This window comes from Canis lupus, chromosome 12, assembly GCF_003254725.2.
Source record: "Canis lupus dingo isolate Sandy chromosome 12, ASM325472v2, whole genome shotgun sequence".
Taxonomy (NCBI): domain Eukaryota; kingdom Metazoa; phylum Chordata; class Mammalia; order Carnivora; family Canidae; genus Canis; species Canis lupus.
This window is the reverse complement of record NC_064254.1, coordinates 41,102,508-41,120,847: the sequence shown is the minus strand read 5'-3', so window position 1 is coordinate 41,120,847 and position 18,340 is coordinate 41,102,508. Positions and strand designations below refer to the sequence as shown.

General features: G+C 34.8%; 1 protein-coding gene across 4 annotated transcripts in view; it reads right to left on the bottom strand.

Moving 5' to 3' along the window:
• Positions 1 to 18,340, bottom strand: part of TTK (TTK protein kinase) — a 43,747-nt gene that overhangs the window by 11,307 nt on the left and 14,100 nt on the right. For 3 of the 4 annotated variants that reach the window (XM_049092273.1, XM_025444503.3, XM_049092272.1), the window contains exons 11-17: positions 17,014 to 17,162; positions 12,712 to 12,848; positions 11,178 to 11,304; positions 7,131 to 7,220; positions 2,752 to 2,909; positions 2,473 to 2,624; positions 1,314 to 1,438 (exon numbers count right to left, since the gene is read on the bottom strand). In XM_049092273.1, coding sequence (XP_048948230.1) covers positions 1,314 to 1,438; positions 2,473 to 2,624; positions 2,752 to 2,909; positions 7,131 to 7,220; positions 11,178 to 11,304; positions 12,712 to 12,848; positions 17,014 to 17,162 — 938 coding nt within the window. The remainder of the gene's footprint in view (positions 1 to 1,313; positions 1,439 to 2,472; positions 2,625 to 2,751; positions 2,910 to 7,130; positions 7,221 to 11,177; positions 11,305 to 12,711; positions 12,849 to 17,013; positions 17,163 to 18,340) is intronic. The other variant, XM_025444504.3, reaches the window with a different exon arrangement.

Below are 18,340 nucleotides of genomic sequence, written 5' to 3'. Positions count from 1 at the left end.
GTGTGGGCACACAAGGACGTGAGTGGGGGAAGGGCAGAGGGAGAGCAGCAGACTTCCCACTGAGCAGGGAGCCTGATCTGGGGCTCCATCCCATGACCCTGAGATCATAACCTGAGCTGAAAAGTCAGACGTTCAACTGACCAAGCCACCCAGGAGCCCCAATGTTCAGCAGCATTTTTCATATAACGAGAAGTCACTGTCAAATAGAAATGTTTCAAGGGCATGTTGTCCACCTATTTCTCCTAAAAAAGGTCTAGTTTTATGTCTAGGCAGATCTACACCAGAAATCTGCATACGTGGAACACATCATCTTGGCTCCAAGCAAAATTCTTTTTATTAATTCTTTGGTGTCATCACCTTGGTTTTTATGGGGACAAATTTATTAAGTTTGTAACTGCATATCCTTTTAGAAAAATGCAGTTGAGTATAGTATTCATTATGGTGTTTCCAATATGAAGGCCCACTTAAAATTTTTTTCAGGGGCACATGAGTGGCTCAGTCAGTTAAACGGCTGGCTCTTGATTTTGGCTCAGGTCATGATCTCAAGGTCCTGGGATCAAGCCACACCTTGGGCTCCTCACTCAGTGGGGAATCTGCTTGACGATTCTCTCTCTTCTTCTCCCTCTGCCCCTCTCCTGATTTGTGCATGCTCTCCTGCACACTCTCTCTGTAAAATAAATACATCTTCAAAAAAAAAAAAACTGAAGTTATTGAAAAAAAGAATTTTTTTCAAATGTAAGTGATAGGAAAAGCTTTACTTTTTCAGAAGAATGAAATAATCTTACTTCATGGACAATGAAAAACAAGTAACTGCAATTTCCTCGTTGGTTGCTACCAGGAATCTCTGAGAATAAGTTTCAGGTGAATTCAAGATCATGGGCAAGATGATCTCCGAGACAGGTATTACTGCTTCTTTACCACAGCTACAGGAAAATCTTTCAAAATTGCTGGATTTATTTCTACCTGATCTTGACTTTCTATACTACAGTGTTTTATACACTTTAAATATGGTTTTAATTCTTAAAATATTTAATCTTTTAAGATTTTATGTATTTATTCATGAGAAATATTCATGAGAGAGAGAGAGCAGGGAGCCCAATGTGGGACTTGACCCCGGGACTCCAGGATCATGCCTTGGGCCGAAGGCAGACACTAAACTGCTGAGCCACCAGGGATCCCAAAATATTTATTCTTATACAAAGGGTTCAAATTCTTTGAAGAATGAGAATGGAAAAAATAAAATCTCTATTAGCAAAAGACTTTACAGGAACTGAACTGCAGTGTGTGGTAACCAACCATTCATTAAGTCTTACCTGAGAATCTTTAACAATACTTGTTGTATCTGGTTGCATTTGGTTTGCAATTCCAAAATCAATTAGTTTTAGCATTCCATCAACTATCAGAAAGTTAGCAGGTTTCAGATCACTATGAACAATGCCTTCAAAATAAAAATCCACTGCAATATTAGACAATATAAAACATTCTAAGTACAAAAATATTTCATAATCTACCGGTAGAGTGGATTCCTTTAGTCAATCAAATAAAATGCTCATTTTTAATATTTTCTAAAAAATAGAGCACCTGCTATGTGCCAGACACTATTCTAAGTTTGCTGTTTATATTGACTCACTTAATCTTCATACCAGCATGGAGTTAAGTATTATTATTATCCCCACTTTTAAGAGGAAATTAAGGCAAAGATTTTAAGTAACTTGTTCAAGATCATACAGCCTAAAGTGACAAGGCCATAACCTGATCCAGGCAGTCTGGCTTGAGTTTATGATCATACCACTATGATTCACTACCCACTAGATAACATCATAAATTACAATGTCGGGTGGTAAGACCCTAATGCTCCTGTCTCCTCTATCCCTACAACCCTAATCTTAATCACTAGTGAATTATCTTTTAACTTATAGAGAGACATGAGGGAAAGAATTATAATTATCTAGGTTAACAGTTATTTTTTAAAAAGGAAAAGGTAAAGGCAGAGAAGCCCTAAAAAGAACCATGTCCAACTAAAGTGAAAAAAACAACTTAAGGGCTAACAATTGAAAAAAGAATAAAACCAACTCCCACACAAGGCACACAATACAAAATGACTAGAATGAGAGAAATAAAAATCTCAGATTTTTGGGATGCCTGAACCCTACAATCTCAGATCTCCTATAAGTGAACTACATGGAGACCCAAGATAATGGACTATGTTAATACTAATAAAGATATGGGTACATTTTGCATTATGCATGCATTATGGATGTGGGGACTTGAGTTCATGCACGATATCCTTTGGTAAATAGTGCTTTAAAGAAATGGTTTTTTGTCCCTTCATCTTCAGATGAGCTTCCAAATATTTAGTTTATCTAATCTAAAGGTGCTAATAACAAATATCTAAAAATTATAGGTATATTTCTCTGAGATAACATTATTAATGATTAGTATAACTCTGCATATAAAGAGATTTTAAAATACCATGTTGATGAATTGTATAAACTGCCTCCAACATATTTTTCCAGTAACTTTTACGTTCCCATGGATTGATGGATTTTTTCTTTTTAAGCCAACTATTTAGGTCTATATTTCCACACTCCATTACCATGTAAATGTACTGGTCCGTGATTTCACTGCCATTAAAAACAAACAAACAAAAAAACCCAAAACAATATATGGTTAGGTTATACTATTAAGATGCACTAAGTCTAAAGAGTTACAGCAAAAATATTTTCTTTTCAAATTAAAAAAAATTCTTACTAATCATAAAGTCGGATGATCTTATCACTGTGTTGTTGTAGTTTATTCAAATAAGCAATTTCATTCCGGTAACTCTCAATTGTTTGATTATCTGCTTCTTCTAAGTTTACATACTTTATGGCATGTATCTGTTTCTTTTCATTTAATACCTGGAATACCTATATATTAGAACAAAGGAAAAAGTTTAGAATGTACTACTTTCATATTATCATAATAATTCTAAATTTATTAAATTTTAAGTTAAGGAATACTAATATGAATAATTAAACATGTCTGGGCTTATTTTTGAGTACTAAAGGGAAAAATATGTTAAGAGAGTTAACAGACCATTCTCAGCTATCTATGACAATGAGTATTCAATAATGCAAAGGGGTAAACCTAAGAAGTTTTTATATTAACATATAAGAAATAGAATTTAAATTTCATATATATATTTATAACACTATTGGATGCCTTAACCAGGAAAATAACCTAAAGAAGATGTTCAAAATGTTAAGAACATCAAAAGGATGTCATAAAGAGTTAATTCATTTCACAGATGATGTTTCTTCCTTTGTGCCTGGAACTAACATTTCATTCATGCGGTAGGGAATATTTAAAAATATGTAATAATTGTAAGCTATCTGTATATTCAGTTGTGAAAAGTGGAGTAGTTCCAATTTGTAACATCAAGTTGACAAGAACAAGATGTTCCTATAAGCCCATTGTCAGGATCTCTGAATCTCTGAGGTCCAGGTCAAATTGCTCTGGCTATAGTGGTAGTCAATTTCTAAGCAATATTAATGGGGCAGATAATACATTTTGAAAAGTAGAAAACACTGTTAATGTGTCCAACCTTCAGCAAACATGCAATAGGGATGACACTTCTGAACTGCATGAACACAAATATGAATGAATGCCAGGGTAAGCAAGAAAAATTATATTCATTTATCCCTTTAGACACACTGAAGTAAAATATCATTTATTCAAAAGCCATTTAACCTTGACTTTGACTACCCAGCAGGTCAGGGCAAGAAATAAGAAAAGAACAGAAATGTACATAAGATTTGTGCAATGCAGATGCATTAATAAGCTTAGTTATTTAAAACTCTAAATTCAAAACTCTAACAAAGTATTACTGGTTTTACCTGCATACATAGCAAATTAGACAAGGGATGGACCTTAAAACAGTGATAGGGCAAGAGACAGCAGAAAATAGCAAGGGAAGAGATAAAAGGAATTTTAAAACATATAAAGCCACTTTATCTAAGGTAAATAGCTTTACAAACCTCAGAGAATTGAGAGTATCTACTACTCTATTACATTTAAAATTTTGTTAGTAGTACCTACCACATAAAGTTGGAAGGATGACTAAGATGATGTGTTTGGAATACAGTAAAGTTAGCTATTATCATTAAGGACAATTAGTACAGAATAAAGTGGACATTTTAGAACCTATTAAAGTTGTTGGGTGTATCAGAAAAAAGATTTGCAGGATATTAAAACTATGCAAGTTCTCAAAGTTTTGGAGGAAATGAAAACTTTTAAATCAACTTTTTGCACATATATACTTTCACTCCCCTATTGCCCCTGCTCAGGCAAAACTCTTGCAATAACTGATGATTAGGTAGTCCTTATTTTCATTTCATAGAAATAGTTATCAGTTATAATTTTCAGTTTCATGGAAAGTTAATGAAAGAATGGAAGGCCATTGTCATGACCATTCCTATTAGTCTCCATGACCTTTCCAAATGCTCTTAATACAACAGTATAAGTTGGTCACTCTCTAAATTCTAGAGCATAAACGGTTAGTTTCATAATGCGTGTTACCTTCTTTCCCTGAAGTATTTTGATTTTGTCAACTCTACCATGATAATTAAATAATGATAAGGTAACCACACTAAAAAAAAAAACATAGGCCAGTCCCAGTCACAGCTTTATCACTTGGCCTTGACTTAAGCTAACATCTTCATTATGCTCCAAGGAAAAAAATGTTTAAAACACCAGCAAGGGGGATCCCTGGGTGGCTCAGTGGTTTAGCACCTGCCTTTGGCCCAGGGTGCGATCCTGAAGTCCCAGGATCGAGTCCCGCATCGGGCTCCCAGCATGGAGCCTGCTTCTCCCTCTGCCTGTGTCTCTGCCTCTCTCCCTCTCTCTATCATGAATAAATAAATAAAATCTTTAAAAAAATAAAACATCAGCAAGATTATTTTACATCCTCTGATAACATGCCAGTAAATATTGCACCTTGACATTATTCAAATACAGCTAAAGAAATAATAAATATTAACCAAAGAATTTCTAGTAAAGCTACTAAATCAGATATTTCAAATATATTGATAAAAATCAATTGTATTGTTCCTTTGTTCTCATGCCCGAAATTTGAGGCAACGGAAAGAAGAAAACTTATACGAAAAAGAAACTAATATTATTGAACAGTTGCTACAGAGATTAATTTACATGCCTTACTTATTGTAAGTTAATAAGACAGTCTTAAATCTAGTTATTGTTAGCTGGCTTAATAAATACAGTAAAACTTAAACCCAACAGGTTTTGCTTCATATATCATTATTATCCTTAACTTATAATAGCAAAACAGCTGAGTGGGGACATTCCTTCAACAAAGTAATTCACTGTTACATTATAGGCACTATTCCAGATTACGGAGCAAACATGATTGAGCAAATCAGACAAACATCTCTATCTTGATGGAACTCACATTCAAGTGCAGGAAGATACAAACAACAAACCAAACAAATAAATTACAGAGCATACTAGAAGAGGAGCTACAGAGAAAAATACAGGAGGAAATGGAGCTCACCAGTGATTGGAAGGCAGGAGTTGTAGTACTAAAGACTGTGGTCAAGGAAAGCCTGTTTGAGAAGACATTTAAGCAAAGATATGAGGATATATTGAGGAAAACTGACTCTTTTGTGAAAATACACCAAGAGAACAAGGATTGAATCAATGATACTACCTAGAAGGCTATTATAATAAACCAGGTGAAAAGATGACAGATGCTTTGACCAAAGTGATTCCAGTGGAGGTGGTGAGAAATAGTCAGGTGCTAGATATACTTTAAGGTAGAACCAGCAAAACTTGTTGATTTTTTTTTTAAGATTTTATTTATTTATTCACGAGAGACACAGAGAGAGAGAGGCAGAGACATAGGCAGAGGGAGAAAGCAGGCTCCATGTGGGGAGCCTGATGTGGGACTCGATCCTCGGACTCCAGGATCATGCCCAGAGCCGAAAGCAGGCGCTTAACCGCTGAGCCACCCAGGTGTTCCAAGATTTGCTTGACTGATTGGATGTATGTGTGAGAGAAAGTGGAGTCAATGATTCCAGAATTTTTGGCCTAGCTAATGGGAGGATGAAGTTGACATTTACTGAACTGGGAAAGACTTTGGAGCCAGAGTTATGTTTGGGACATTTTAAGTTTTAAATACCTAGTAGACACTCAAGAAGAGATAACTGAGGAGTCAAACTGGATATACAAATCTGGAATTCAAGGGAGAGGTCTGAGCTAAATATATGTTTGGGAATTGTCAGCATATACATGATATTTAAAACCACGAGACTGGACAAAGCTAAGGAGTAAAGTGAGTTTAGAAAGAGAAGAGGTCAAGGTCTGAGCTCTGGGACGCCATGGAGAAGACTGGAAAGGAATGGCCAGTTGGAGAAGAGGAAAACTGAGAGACGCCAAGGGGGGAGAAAAAAAGTTTCAACAAGGAAAGAACAATCAACTGCCCTAAATGCTGAGTAACCCACAATTAAAGCTAAGAACTGGATTTGGCAAAACATGGAGATTATTGGTGATCTTGATAACAATTGTTTTGGTGAATGATGAAGATAAAAATCTGATCTAAGTAGATTTAAGAGGACAGAATGAGAAAAACTGAAAATGTTAAGTATAGACAACTCTTTTGAGATGCCTTTTACTCAATGAAACAGAACCGTGAAAATTATCACTCAGATAAATTTAGGAAATGTTCTATTCCAATTCCAGAAATTCACGTTACTATTGTTTTTGAAAAGAAAAACCCAAAAAACTCAAAATATTAGTCAAATATCTTGCTGAACCATCCTAAAATATTATTTACACAAGATTGTTTTGTGATAATCCACAGCTTCATTTGCCAACTCAAAGTCAATGTTAATGTCATTTAGAGAAGAAATTTGGAGCACAGGACATCAGAGGAAGAACAGAGAACTGAAATGAAGAGATAGGCCTAAAGAGATATGTCATTTGTTGGACAGAGGGACTGGGAGCAGGGGATGAGAAGGATTTTTTTGGCTCAAAAACAAGGCAGGCCCCTAAGTGTCAAGGAAAAAGAGCCCCAAAAGGTAAAAAAGAAAAGGAAGTTTAAAATATTTTTCTTACATATTTAAGATACTCACCTTACTTGAGCCTCCGCTTCCTATCTGCTTCAATATAGAATACATTCTTCCTTTAACTGAAATGCATTCATTTGTTGAGGATGCTGAAATCTAAGTAATTAAAAAATATAAAGATTCAAAGGTGCAAAGAATATGCCTGAGAAATTATCCTGCATTTAGCACAGTGTGAAATGCTTCTAATTTTGATATTATCTTAAATTTTAAGTAATTAGATATTAGTCACAATTTATTTAAGATTTATTTATTTATTTATTTATTTATTTATTTATTTATTTATAAGATTTATTTATTCATTTATTCATGATACAGAGAGAGAGAGGCAGAGACACAGGCAGAGGGAGAAGCAGGCTCCATGCTGGGAGCCTGATGCGGGACTCAATCCTAGAACTCCAGGATCACGTCCTGAGCCAAAGGCAGACGCTTAACCACTGAGCCACCCAGGCATCCCTAGTCACAATATTTTAAAGACAAAGTTTACTCTATTTTAGTCAAAGAAATAAATTTATTAATATATATACTCCCAAGGTGTCCCCCTCTAACTTGCCTTTACTTTTTAAATTTTTATTTTTTTAAAAGATTTCATTTATTTATTTGACAGAGAGAGAGAGAGAGAGAGAGAGAGAAAGACACACAAGTAGGGGGAGGAGCAGAGGGAGAAGCAGGTTTCCTTCTGAACAGGGAGCCCAATACATGGGGTTCAATCTCATGACCTGAGATGAAGCCAGTTAACTGACTGAACCACCCAGGTGCACCTTATTTATTTTTTAAGATTTATTTATTTATTTATTTATTTATTTATTTATTTGAGAGATAGGGATGGGGGAACTGCAGAGGGAGAGCAAAATTCAAGCAGACTCTGTGTTTAACACGGAGGCCAACTAAAGGCTCAATTCCACGACCCAAAATCATCACCTGAGCTGAAACCAAGACTTGGACGCTCAACAACCCAGGTACCCCCCCACTTCTTTTTTAAGAATTTTTTAAAATTTAAGTATAGTTGTATAGTTGACATATAATGTTACATTAGTTCACTCATATTTTTTAGAAACATAAATAAATAGAAGATTTAAGATCTCTTCTAATGTCCAAACTCACAAGCTTATTACTTTTCACCTTATTCTTTTTTCTTACATAAACCTCTTAATTTACATATATAAACAATTATACTTATACTCTTTTTCATTTAGCATTACATTATAAAGAAAGCAGTGTTCTAAGATACTTAGAGCTTCAGAGTCAATCAGATAAATGTGAATTTCAGCAATGCTCTCCTTTTGCTGGGTGATGTTCAACATGATAGTTGATTTGAACTTCAGCATCCGCTTCAGCAAACTTCAGCAAACTTTCAGCTGATATCCTATTGCAACAAGCCCCCTCTTCTCTTCCCTTATGCTAGAGCTCTCTGTGAACATACGAATGCTTTGCTCGATGGAGCACAGTGAAAGGAATCATTTGAGGCTGACACGGAAACTAAAGACACAAAAAGCACCTTGCTAGCTCATTCACGAAGTTGAAACAAGGTCTGAATACATGTCAGTTTAACCAAGTCCTGCTTCAGATCCCAAATGGTAGAACTCTCTTGAAATCTCCTTCTCCAAAACGTAAAAGATAAGGATTCTAATTTCTTTAACCTCTAGGGTAGAAAAACATTGCTGAGTCATGAGATAGGCTTTCTTTAAGCAAGTATTAGGCTTTGAAATATGTACCTCTTATTTTTCATTAAGTTAAAATTTCATCAAAGTTTTTCACCACCTGCTCCCACCCCTCATCATTTTGGAGGATCCTCTCATACTTAAACTGAAAATTCCTGAGAGGGGAGAAAGCAGTTCAATGTCTCCTCCCTCTAACTGCTGACAGTTTTTAGGGTAAAGTACTTCTGACTTATTTGGTTCAATACCAATGTGAAGCTGTTTCCTACATGGGTCATCCACATGCCCCTTGGCCAATCCTCCTCACTATGGCTACAGTAATTTTTTTTTTCAAGATTTTTAAAATTGATTTATTCATGAGAGACAGAGAGAGAGAGGCAGAGACGTAGACAGAGGGAGAAGCAGAAGCAGGCTCTATGCAGGGAGCCCAATTTGGGACTCGATCCCGGGACTCCAGGATCACACCCTGAGCCAAAGGCAGACGCTCAACCACTGTGCCACTTTAGATCCCAAATGGTAGAACTCTCTTGAAATCTCCTTCTCCATAACGAGAAGGCGTCCCCAGAGTAATTTTTTTTTAAGTGCAAATAAGATCACTTCACTTCCCTGCTACCAACTATAGCACAGCTTCTTATCCCTCTTGCCTCTTGGGGTAAAATTTAAAGGGCCCAGCAGAGGGGCACCTGGGTGGCTCTGCTGGTTAAGCATCTGACTCTTGATCTCAGCTCAGGTCTTGATCTCAGGGTTGAGTTTGAGCCTCAGGCTGGGATCAACACTGGGTATGGAGCCTATCCACTTACATACATACATATATAAATAAATAAGCAAAAATAAAGGGCCCAGCAGAACCCTAAGACTCACCTCGCCTCTGCCTGAGCTCCAGTCACACTCTAGACCCTTTTCAGTTTCCTCCTGACACTGGACTTTTCTAGAAGGCTCCTGGCAACTCCACTTGGTCATGACTTGACTTGTAGAAATCAACTCAAACAGGGTCCTGACATGAGTAGTAACTCAATAAATGTGTTTTGAATCAGTATACATAGGCAAACTTGATCATCTTTCTCTCCTTTGTAATTTATTCTCTGAATAACACTATTCCTCTTTCCATAGTATAACCTATTGTCAGCTTTCTTATACTTTATATTTTAAATGATTTACTTATTTGAGAGAGTACGTGAGCAAGGGGAGAAGGAGAGAATGAAGGAGAGAAGCAGAATCCCCACTGAGCATGGAGCCCAATGAAGGATTGGATTTCAGGAACCTGAGATCATAACCTGAGCTGAAACCAAGAGGTGGAAGCTTAACGGAATGAGCCACCCAGGCACCCCTTTTTTGTTCTTTTTTTTTTAATTGCAAAATACACATAATAAAAATTTAGCATTTTAACCATTTTTAAGTATACCACTCAGTGGCAGCATTAAGTGCATTCACACTGTTGTGCAAATACTTCCATCCATTATCTCATATTGAAACTCTACATCCATTAAACAGTAACTCTCCATTCCTGCCCCTCTCTAGATACTGATGACCATTGTTCTACCTTCTGCCAGCTAATTTTTTTTATCTCTTAATTTGTAATAGCTAATTACCTGTATGGGCTTTTTTTTGCTAGTTTTTAGCTGTTTTATTTAAATAACAATTGCTACTAATTTTTATTATTTACTAAGTAGCAGGCTCTTTCATAAAAGTTACATATATATTAATTTAATCTTCACAATTATCCTATAGGGTGGGTAGCTTTATTATTCCCATTTTATAGATGATGAAAGGGGTATGGAAAATTTAAGTAACTTACAAAAGATCACAGAGCTGGTTAAGTAGTGAGGTCAAGATTCATGGCCAGAAAGTCTCCCTTCAGAGTTCAGCTTTCTACCAGTTATTAAGATGCCTCTCAGATAGTTATTAGAAACTAATTTTAGTATTGATATCAGGAGAGTGTTTTTTCTCTAGATGACAATACAATCACTTCACCAGGAAAAAGTTTTTCTTTCATTTTTATAATTACTTTATATTTTAGTAGCATCTCATACTGCTACTCTGATATTCTTGAAAACTTACCTATAAATTAATCAGCCAATGAATGATGCTGCTCAGTAATAGCAGACTTAAATAGTGAAGAAGAATAAAAAGTAACCTAAATTACAAGAGAAATTTTGTCTAGCTATTCAAAGTGGATCTTTTGGCCTAGTTAATGAAAAAAAACTTCATTAGCTTTTAATAATTAACCTCTTAAAGTCACAAGGTATTTTTTATGAGACATTAGAAAAGTGTTTTGCCTCATAGAACTAGGAATGGACAAGTTCTTAAGATCATTCCTAACAACTAGATGCTGTGAAAATAAATCTTTACATTTGATCATACCTTAATAATATACCATCATAAATAAAGCTTATCAAACCTGTAAAGTTTGAAGTGGAGTAACAGGTATTTGCTGCTGTTGCTGCTGGAAATGTGCAAGCTGGCTGTAAGGTGTTGACAACTGACAAGCAGATGGAAAGTCATTCTTTACAACAGGAGTTCTAAAACTAGGAAAGATACAGTTTTAATTTAAAACATTAAAATTGTAAACAAGATTCTGATTCAGTTTTTGTATGATTTTAAAAGATGCATATAAACTTAAATGCATTACATCAAACAGAATCCAAGTCAGTTTTAGTAATATAGCTAGCTAAGCTAATTATTCTAAATACACCATCACCAGAAATTTCATTTGGAAGCAATTCTTTCTGAAAGTAATTTTTGTCCCTAGACAAAAAAATCCTAACTAGTAAGATTAATAAGATGGCATTTAAAATATGGATTTGGAGTTATTTTATAAGACTTTTGCCTTAGCCAAGGCAAACATTAGCCTATGGCTAGTTGTAGAGCTTATGAGTGCTTTTTAACAATTATGTTCTACAATGGCCTGCTAGAAATATCTGAAAGAAAATTATATTAGAGGAGTTTGGCTTTTGAGCTTAAAGCTGTTGAATTCACATTTGTGCTTTGCTTGTCTTATTCACTATCACATCCTCAACACCTAGAATGGTGGTTGGCACAATGGAATTCTACAAATATTTGTAGATAATAAATAACCTGGCTTCACAAAAAAATACATCATGATTCTAGGGAGCAACCATTCTTTAAAATATTCCACGTATAATAAAATGAGGTAATATATAGCAATATATTAATATATAGTAATATATAACTGGATTAAATTGGTAGAGACCAGGTTATAAAACCTCTTTTATAAGGCTAGTTCTAATTAAGATCTAAGATCATTTACATTATGAAAATGAAAAGCAAAAGGCATCATGGACTTAAGGTATTCTCTAAGATATTAAAAATATAGCCAACTAGTTGAGTGATATGATGTGCCACATTACTTTATTGTCTTTCTTTGAAATGTCATTAATTTGGTTTTGCAATATCCTTATATTATATTTCCTGTCAATCAGCATTGACCATCCACTTTCTTTACTCATCCCTTATTCCCATCCACTCAACTCCTTTACTTTTGAACACTCCAGAACCATGTGACCTATACAACCAACCAGAAACTATCAGAAACATTTAATAACTCCTTTGCTATAAAATGTTCCTACTACCCTTTATCCAGTCTAAGAATGCTAACCTTTAAAATCTCTCAATTACAGAAAGATATCCATGTGGCAATGTATAATTATCAAGAAGTCTTACATATTTAGAGTACTTATAGACTGTAGGTATAGATTACAATATAATTAAGAGACTTTCAGAACAATCCTTAAATATGTATTGCAGCCATCTTCCCCTCCCTTTATACAGATGAAAAAACTAATGCTCAGAAAAATAACAGAAGTTTGGAAACTCCTTAAAGTAACAGAGCAGGATTCAACTACAGATCTATTTGGCCCTGAAGCCCATGTTATTTCTATTGTGCCAAACTAAACACCAAAAAGTAATTTTACCAGTTCATGTAATCATCCAAGGCACTGCTACTGGGTGTTTTACAAAGAGATTTTGGATCAGTCCATGTAGGTGCTGATATTGGTGGTGACTGCTTTGAAACTGAAAAGGCAGGTTGCTCAAAAATGGTTTGTTTCTGCTAAATCAAAATACAAAAAAAATCACAATTTAGCGTTTTTAGTCACCTATTCAATAATTTTACAAACATTATAATTTCTAACAGAAAAATATGAAATACACAAGCATGCTAAAATGAGTAAAATGTATGTATTCCAGACTTCCAAAAACTTATTATAGCTCTTTTACTCTAAATTCCAAAGCCTCTTATATTTTCCTCAGAGATTAAAAAGGGAGGGAAGACACAGTACTGTTTAACAAAACAGGATCTAATATTCTCTGCCATGAGGGCTACTATAACCATTAGTGAACTTTTATAATCTAAATAAGTACTCTGTACTTCTGAACACTAGTCTTTCGTTAATCAATAATACCATAGTATATGGGAATGGGTAGCTGGGGTGAAATTAAGGAAATGGTCATGAGGGAGAAGAAGTAATGAATTTGAAGTAGATGGAAGTGATCCAAGGCTAGTATCTTTAAGGAATTTTGGGGAGTCACTAAGATGTTCGGAGACAACAGCAATGAGCAAGGAACAGGATGGTATATCCAGAAAGCAGGAGCCTCACAAAGTCAGGGCTTTGCAGAAGAAATGGTCTGGGCATAGCTACCAGGAGTTTCCAAATATAAGGTAAGTGATAAGTGAGATGAAAACACTCTACTTGAAAAAAAAAAAAAAAGAAAGAAAGAAAGAAAACACTCTACTTGAGAGGGCTGCTGGAGAAGCAGGGATTCTCAGGAAACCACCTGGTTTCTTTTTCTTCTTTTCCTAAGTGTGCTCTTCATGGTTTTTAATGTATTCACAAGAGTATACAATCATTAGCACTATTTAATTACAGAAGATTTTCATCATTCTAAGAAATTCCATATCCATTGGTGGTCACCCTCCATTCCCCACTCCTCCCAGCTGTATCAACTACTAATCTACTTTCTGTCTCTACAGATGTCCCTATTCTGGACATTTCTTATCAATGGGATCCCGCAATATGTGGCCTTTTGTGATAGGGTTTCTTTCACTTCACATGTTTTTAAAAGATCATCCCTGTTGTAGCATTTATTACTAATTCATTACTTTTCATTGTTGAATAATAAAATGAAATAATAAATTTAGAGTACACGTTTTATTAACTCACCAGTTGATGGATATTCAGGGTTATATATAATGCTGCTATGAACATTTATTTATTTATTTATTTATTTATTTATTTATTTATTTGCTATGAACATAATTTATGTACAAGTTTCTGTATGATAGAGATTTTCAGTTTTCTTGAGTATATACTTGTAAGTACAACTGCTAGATCATATGGCAACTATATGGCTAGCCTTTTGAGAAACTGCCATACCATTTTCCAAGTTATTGCACCATTTTACATTCTCACCAGCAGTGTATGAGGGTTCCAATATATCCACTTTCTCACCAACATGTTATTGTCTCTTTCTAATTATAGCCATCTTGGTGGATATGAAGTGGTATCTCATTGTGGTTTTGATTTGCATTTCCCTAATGACAAATAAATGGTTTTGAGTCCTTTTACCATGCTATTGACTTTCAAATTTAAAAAGGAAAAGGTGTTTCATATGAACCATGATTTAAACTGTCACAATTTTTCCCATCTAACATTACTACCTCATTATTTAGATCTTTAATAAACTAAGATAAAGTCTCTTCAGTAAATGGTGTTGGGAAAACAACAACAAGCAAAAGTATAATACAACGACTTTCTTGTACCATATGCACAAATTAACTCAAAATGGATTGAACTCTTGAATGTAAGACCTGAAACCATAAAACTCCCAGAAGAATATACAGGCAGTAAGCTCCCTGACATCAGTCTTGGCAAGGATTTTTTTTTTTTTTTTGGATCTGACACCAAAAGCAAAGGCTTTGGTAGAACTGTATCAAACTAAAAAGCTTCTGCACAGCAAGGGAAATCATTAACAAAATAAACGGCAACCCTCTGAATGGGAGAAAATATATGCAAATCCTATATCTGATAAGGGGTTAATATCCAAAATATATAATAAACCCCTAACACTCAATACCAAAAAAGCAAACAATCCAATTAAAAAATAGGCAGAAGATGTAAACAGTCATATAAACATATTTTTCCAAAGATATATAGATGGCCAATAGGTACATAAAAGATGTTCAACACCACTAACCACCAGGGAAATACAAATCCAAACCATCTCACACTTCTTAGGATGACTATCATCAAAAAGAAGAAATAACAAGTGTTGGCAAAGTATGTGGAGAAAAGAGAATTCTTGTATACTACTGGTAGGAATATAAATCAATGCAGCCACTATGGAAAACAGTAGAGAGGCTCCTCAAAAAATTAAAAGTAGAACTATCAGACAGCCTGGGTGGCTCGGCAGTTTAGCGCCACCTTTACCCCAGGGCATGATCCTGGAGACCCAGGATCGAGTCCCACATCGGGCTCCCTGTATGGAGCCTGCTTCTCCCTCTGCCTGTGTCTCTGCCTCTCTCTCTCTCTCTTTCTCTCTCTGTCGCTCATGAATAAATAAATAAAATATTTAAAAAAATAGAACTATCATATGATCCAGCAATTCCACTTCTGCGTATTTATCCAAAGAAAATGAGAACACTAACTTGAAAAGATATATGCATCCCATGTTCACTGCAGCTTTATTTACTATAGCCATGACATAGAAACAACCTAAGTGTCCATCAATGGATGAATGGATAAAGAAAATGTCACACACTCTCACATTCACACACACACACACACACACACACACACACACAGTGGAATATTATTAGCCATAAAAGAGAATGAAATCTTGCCATTTGTGACAACATGGATGAACATTGATGGCATTATTACGTGATATAAACCAGACAGAGATAGACAAATATTGCATACTATCGCATATATGTGAAATCTAAAACAAACAAAAAAACAACCTCAGAGATTCACAGAACAAATTAATGATTGCCAGAGGTGGCGGTGGGTGGCAGAAAAAATGGGTGAAGGGGGTCAAAAGATCCAAAGGTATTTCCAGTTACAAAATAAATAAGTTATGGAGATATAATGTGTAGCATGGTGACTATAGTTATTAATACTACATGTATATTAGAAAATTGCTAAGAGAATAAATCTTGTAAGTTCTCACAAAAAAATTATGTAGCTGTATGCCTATAGATATTAATTGAACTTGTAGTGATCACTTCATAATACAAATATTCAATCATTAGGTTGTAGGCATGAAAAAAATGTTATATGTCAACTATACCTCAATGAAAGAAAACATAAAATACTTATTTTTCATAAAAGTATATATGACTATAGTCATATGTCATATGGATTTATTATTATTTTTAATAAGTTAATGTTTTTAAATGTTTTATTTATTTTCTAATACAATAAAACAGATATACAACCTACATAAATAAAAACTCTTTATAGGCCTTAATAATTAAGAGTATAAAGAGGACCCCAACACCAAAGTAGGTGAGAACCACTGAGTTACACTATAACCAAAAAGAAAGAGTGAGGAATGTATAACCATGGACTATATATAGGTATGGTTTTCTAGTAGCCTACCAGATCATTCCTTCTGAAATGACTTATGGCCATTGGGAATCATCATTCAATCTGTTATAAATTCATATATATTGTCTAGTTTTACTTTCCTATTTTATCCATGGGGATGACAATAGGAAATTGTCAAATGCTTTAGTACAGCATTGCACTAGTTCAGGGATCGGCATGTTGTATTCTGTAAAGAGCAAGAAAATAAACATTTGAGGCTTTTAAGCCGGATAGCTTCTGTTACAACTACTCAACTCTGCTCTTACAGTTCAAAAGCAGCCATAAAAAAGTAATAAATGGGCATGGCTGTGTTCCAATAAAACACGTTTTACAGTCAGACTGGGGACTAGATTTGCTGCAGTTTGCTGACTCCTAGCAGTGGTCTACCAGAAATCTAGAAATACCACTGAAAATAAAAGACTTCAGCTTGACATACACTTTTACTGAATCTGTGACTCTTAGTGATCACGGTTTTGTGAATTAAAAAAAAAAAAAAAAAAAACCCTTTAAGTAAAACTATTCCACTAAATATGGTACATAAGGATTTAATAAAAGAAGAAAACATTTAAATGATCATCCACATTACAAACAATGGGAATGTTACACTTGAGAAGAAAAGAAAATTACCTCTGTATCAACTTTTCGAGAAACCTCTGGAATCTGCCACAGATTTGAGGATGCAACAGGATTCTGGTTTACGCATTCTGACTTTCTCACAGACTGCCACTGTTTCTGGTTACTCACTGTAACATTTTGTTCTTGATGTTCCTTAGTTTCTGAAATTGCATTTGTAGTTATTACCAATAAAAGGAAAGAAAATTTGATAATAACAAAATTAAATCTGATCTACAGAACATATTACAAACTGTATTAGTACTTCACTCTTAAAAATAAGGACACTAAAAACTTTAAGTCAGCTGCTGACAATTTGTTTTTAGCAAGCAATTTTGCTGAGGTGCCATACAGCCATCTTCCTAAGTTGCTACCTAGAGCTCTATCGGAATCCATTCTGAATTTAAATACTTCCAGTCCTCACCAGAAGACACCAAATAAATTAGTAAAAATTTAAAAACACATATATATCATAAGATCTAACTAATAGACACTAATCCACTACTTTTCATAGACCTCTAGTTTTTTTAACAAAAATTTTACCTTAAGTTAGCCTGTATCTTACCTTCTTGATGGTCTCCAAACAAGAGAGCCTCAACAATATATTTACTATTCTATGATTATATTCATTCCTACCATAATAAATGTAAAAATCCTTTTTTTTAAATAAGTATTTTTTTTAATTTATTTATTCAGAGAGAGAGAGACACTGAGAGGCAGAGACACAGGCAGAGGGAGAAGCGGGCTCCATGCAGGGAGCCCGACGCGGGACTCGAACCCGGGTCTCCAGGATCAGACCTGGGGCTGCAGGCGGTGCTAAACCGCTGCGCCACCAGGGGTGCCCCAAATGTAAAAATCCTAAATATTTGCACTGATATGCAAAAGGGATAATGAATTGTGACCAAGTTGTTTATTTAGGAATACTGCAAAGGCTGCTTAACTTTTGCAATCAGTTTATTTTTTTTTCTTTTTTTTTTTGCAATCAGTTTAATTTGCCATAATATCAGAACTGAGAACATATGATCAACTCAATAAACACAGAAAAAGCATTTGATTAAGTTCAACACTAAGTCACAAAAAATTAATGGTAATCTAAGTGTAGAGCAAAATTCACTCTGTTTTGATATCTAATAAGAGTAGCCACAAAAATCTATAGCAATTATCATACAAGGTATGATAATACTGAAAGCTTCCCTCTAAAATAAGGAATGAGTTAAGATCTCCACCTATCATCCTTTCCATTCATCATTACGGCAAAAAAAAAAAAAAAAAAAAAAAAAAAAAGATCCTATCCATCATCACAGCATCACATCAAAAATATATCAGATATCTAGGAGTAACT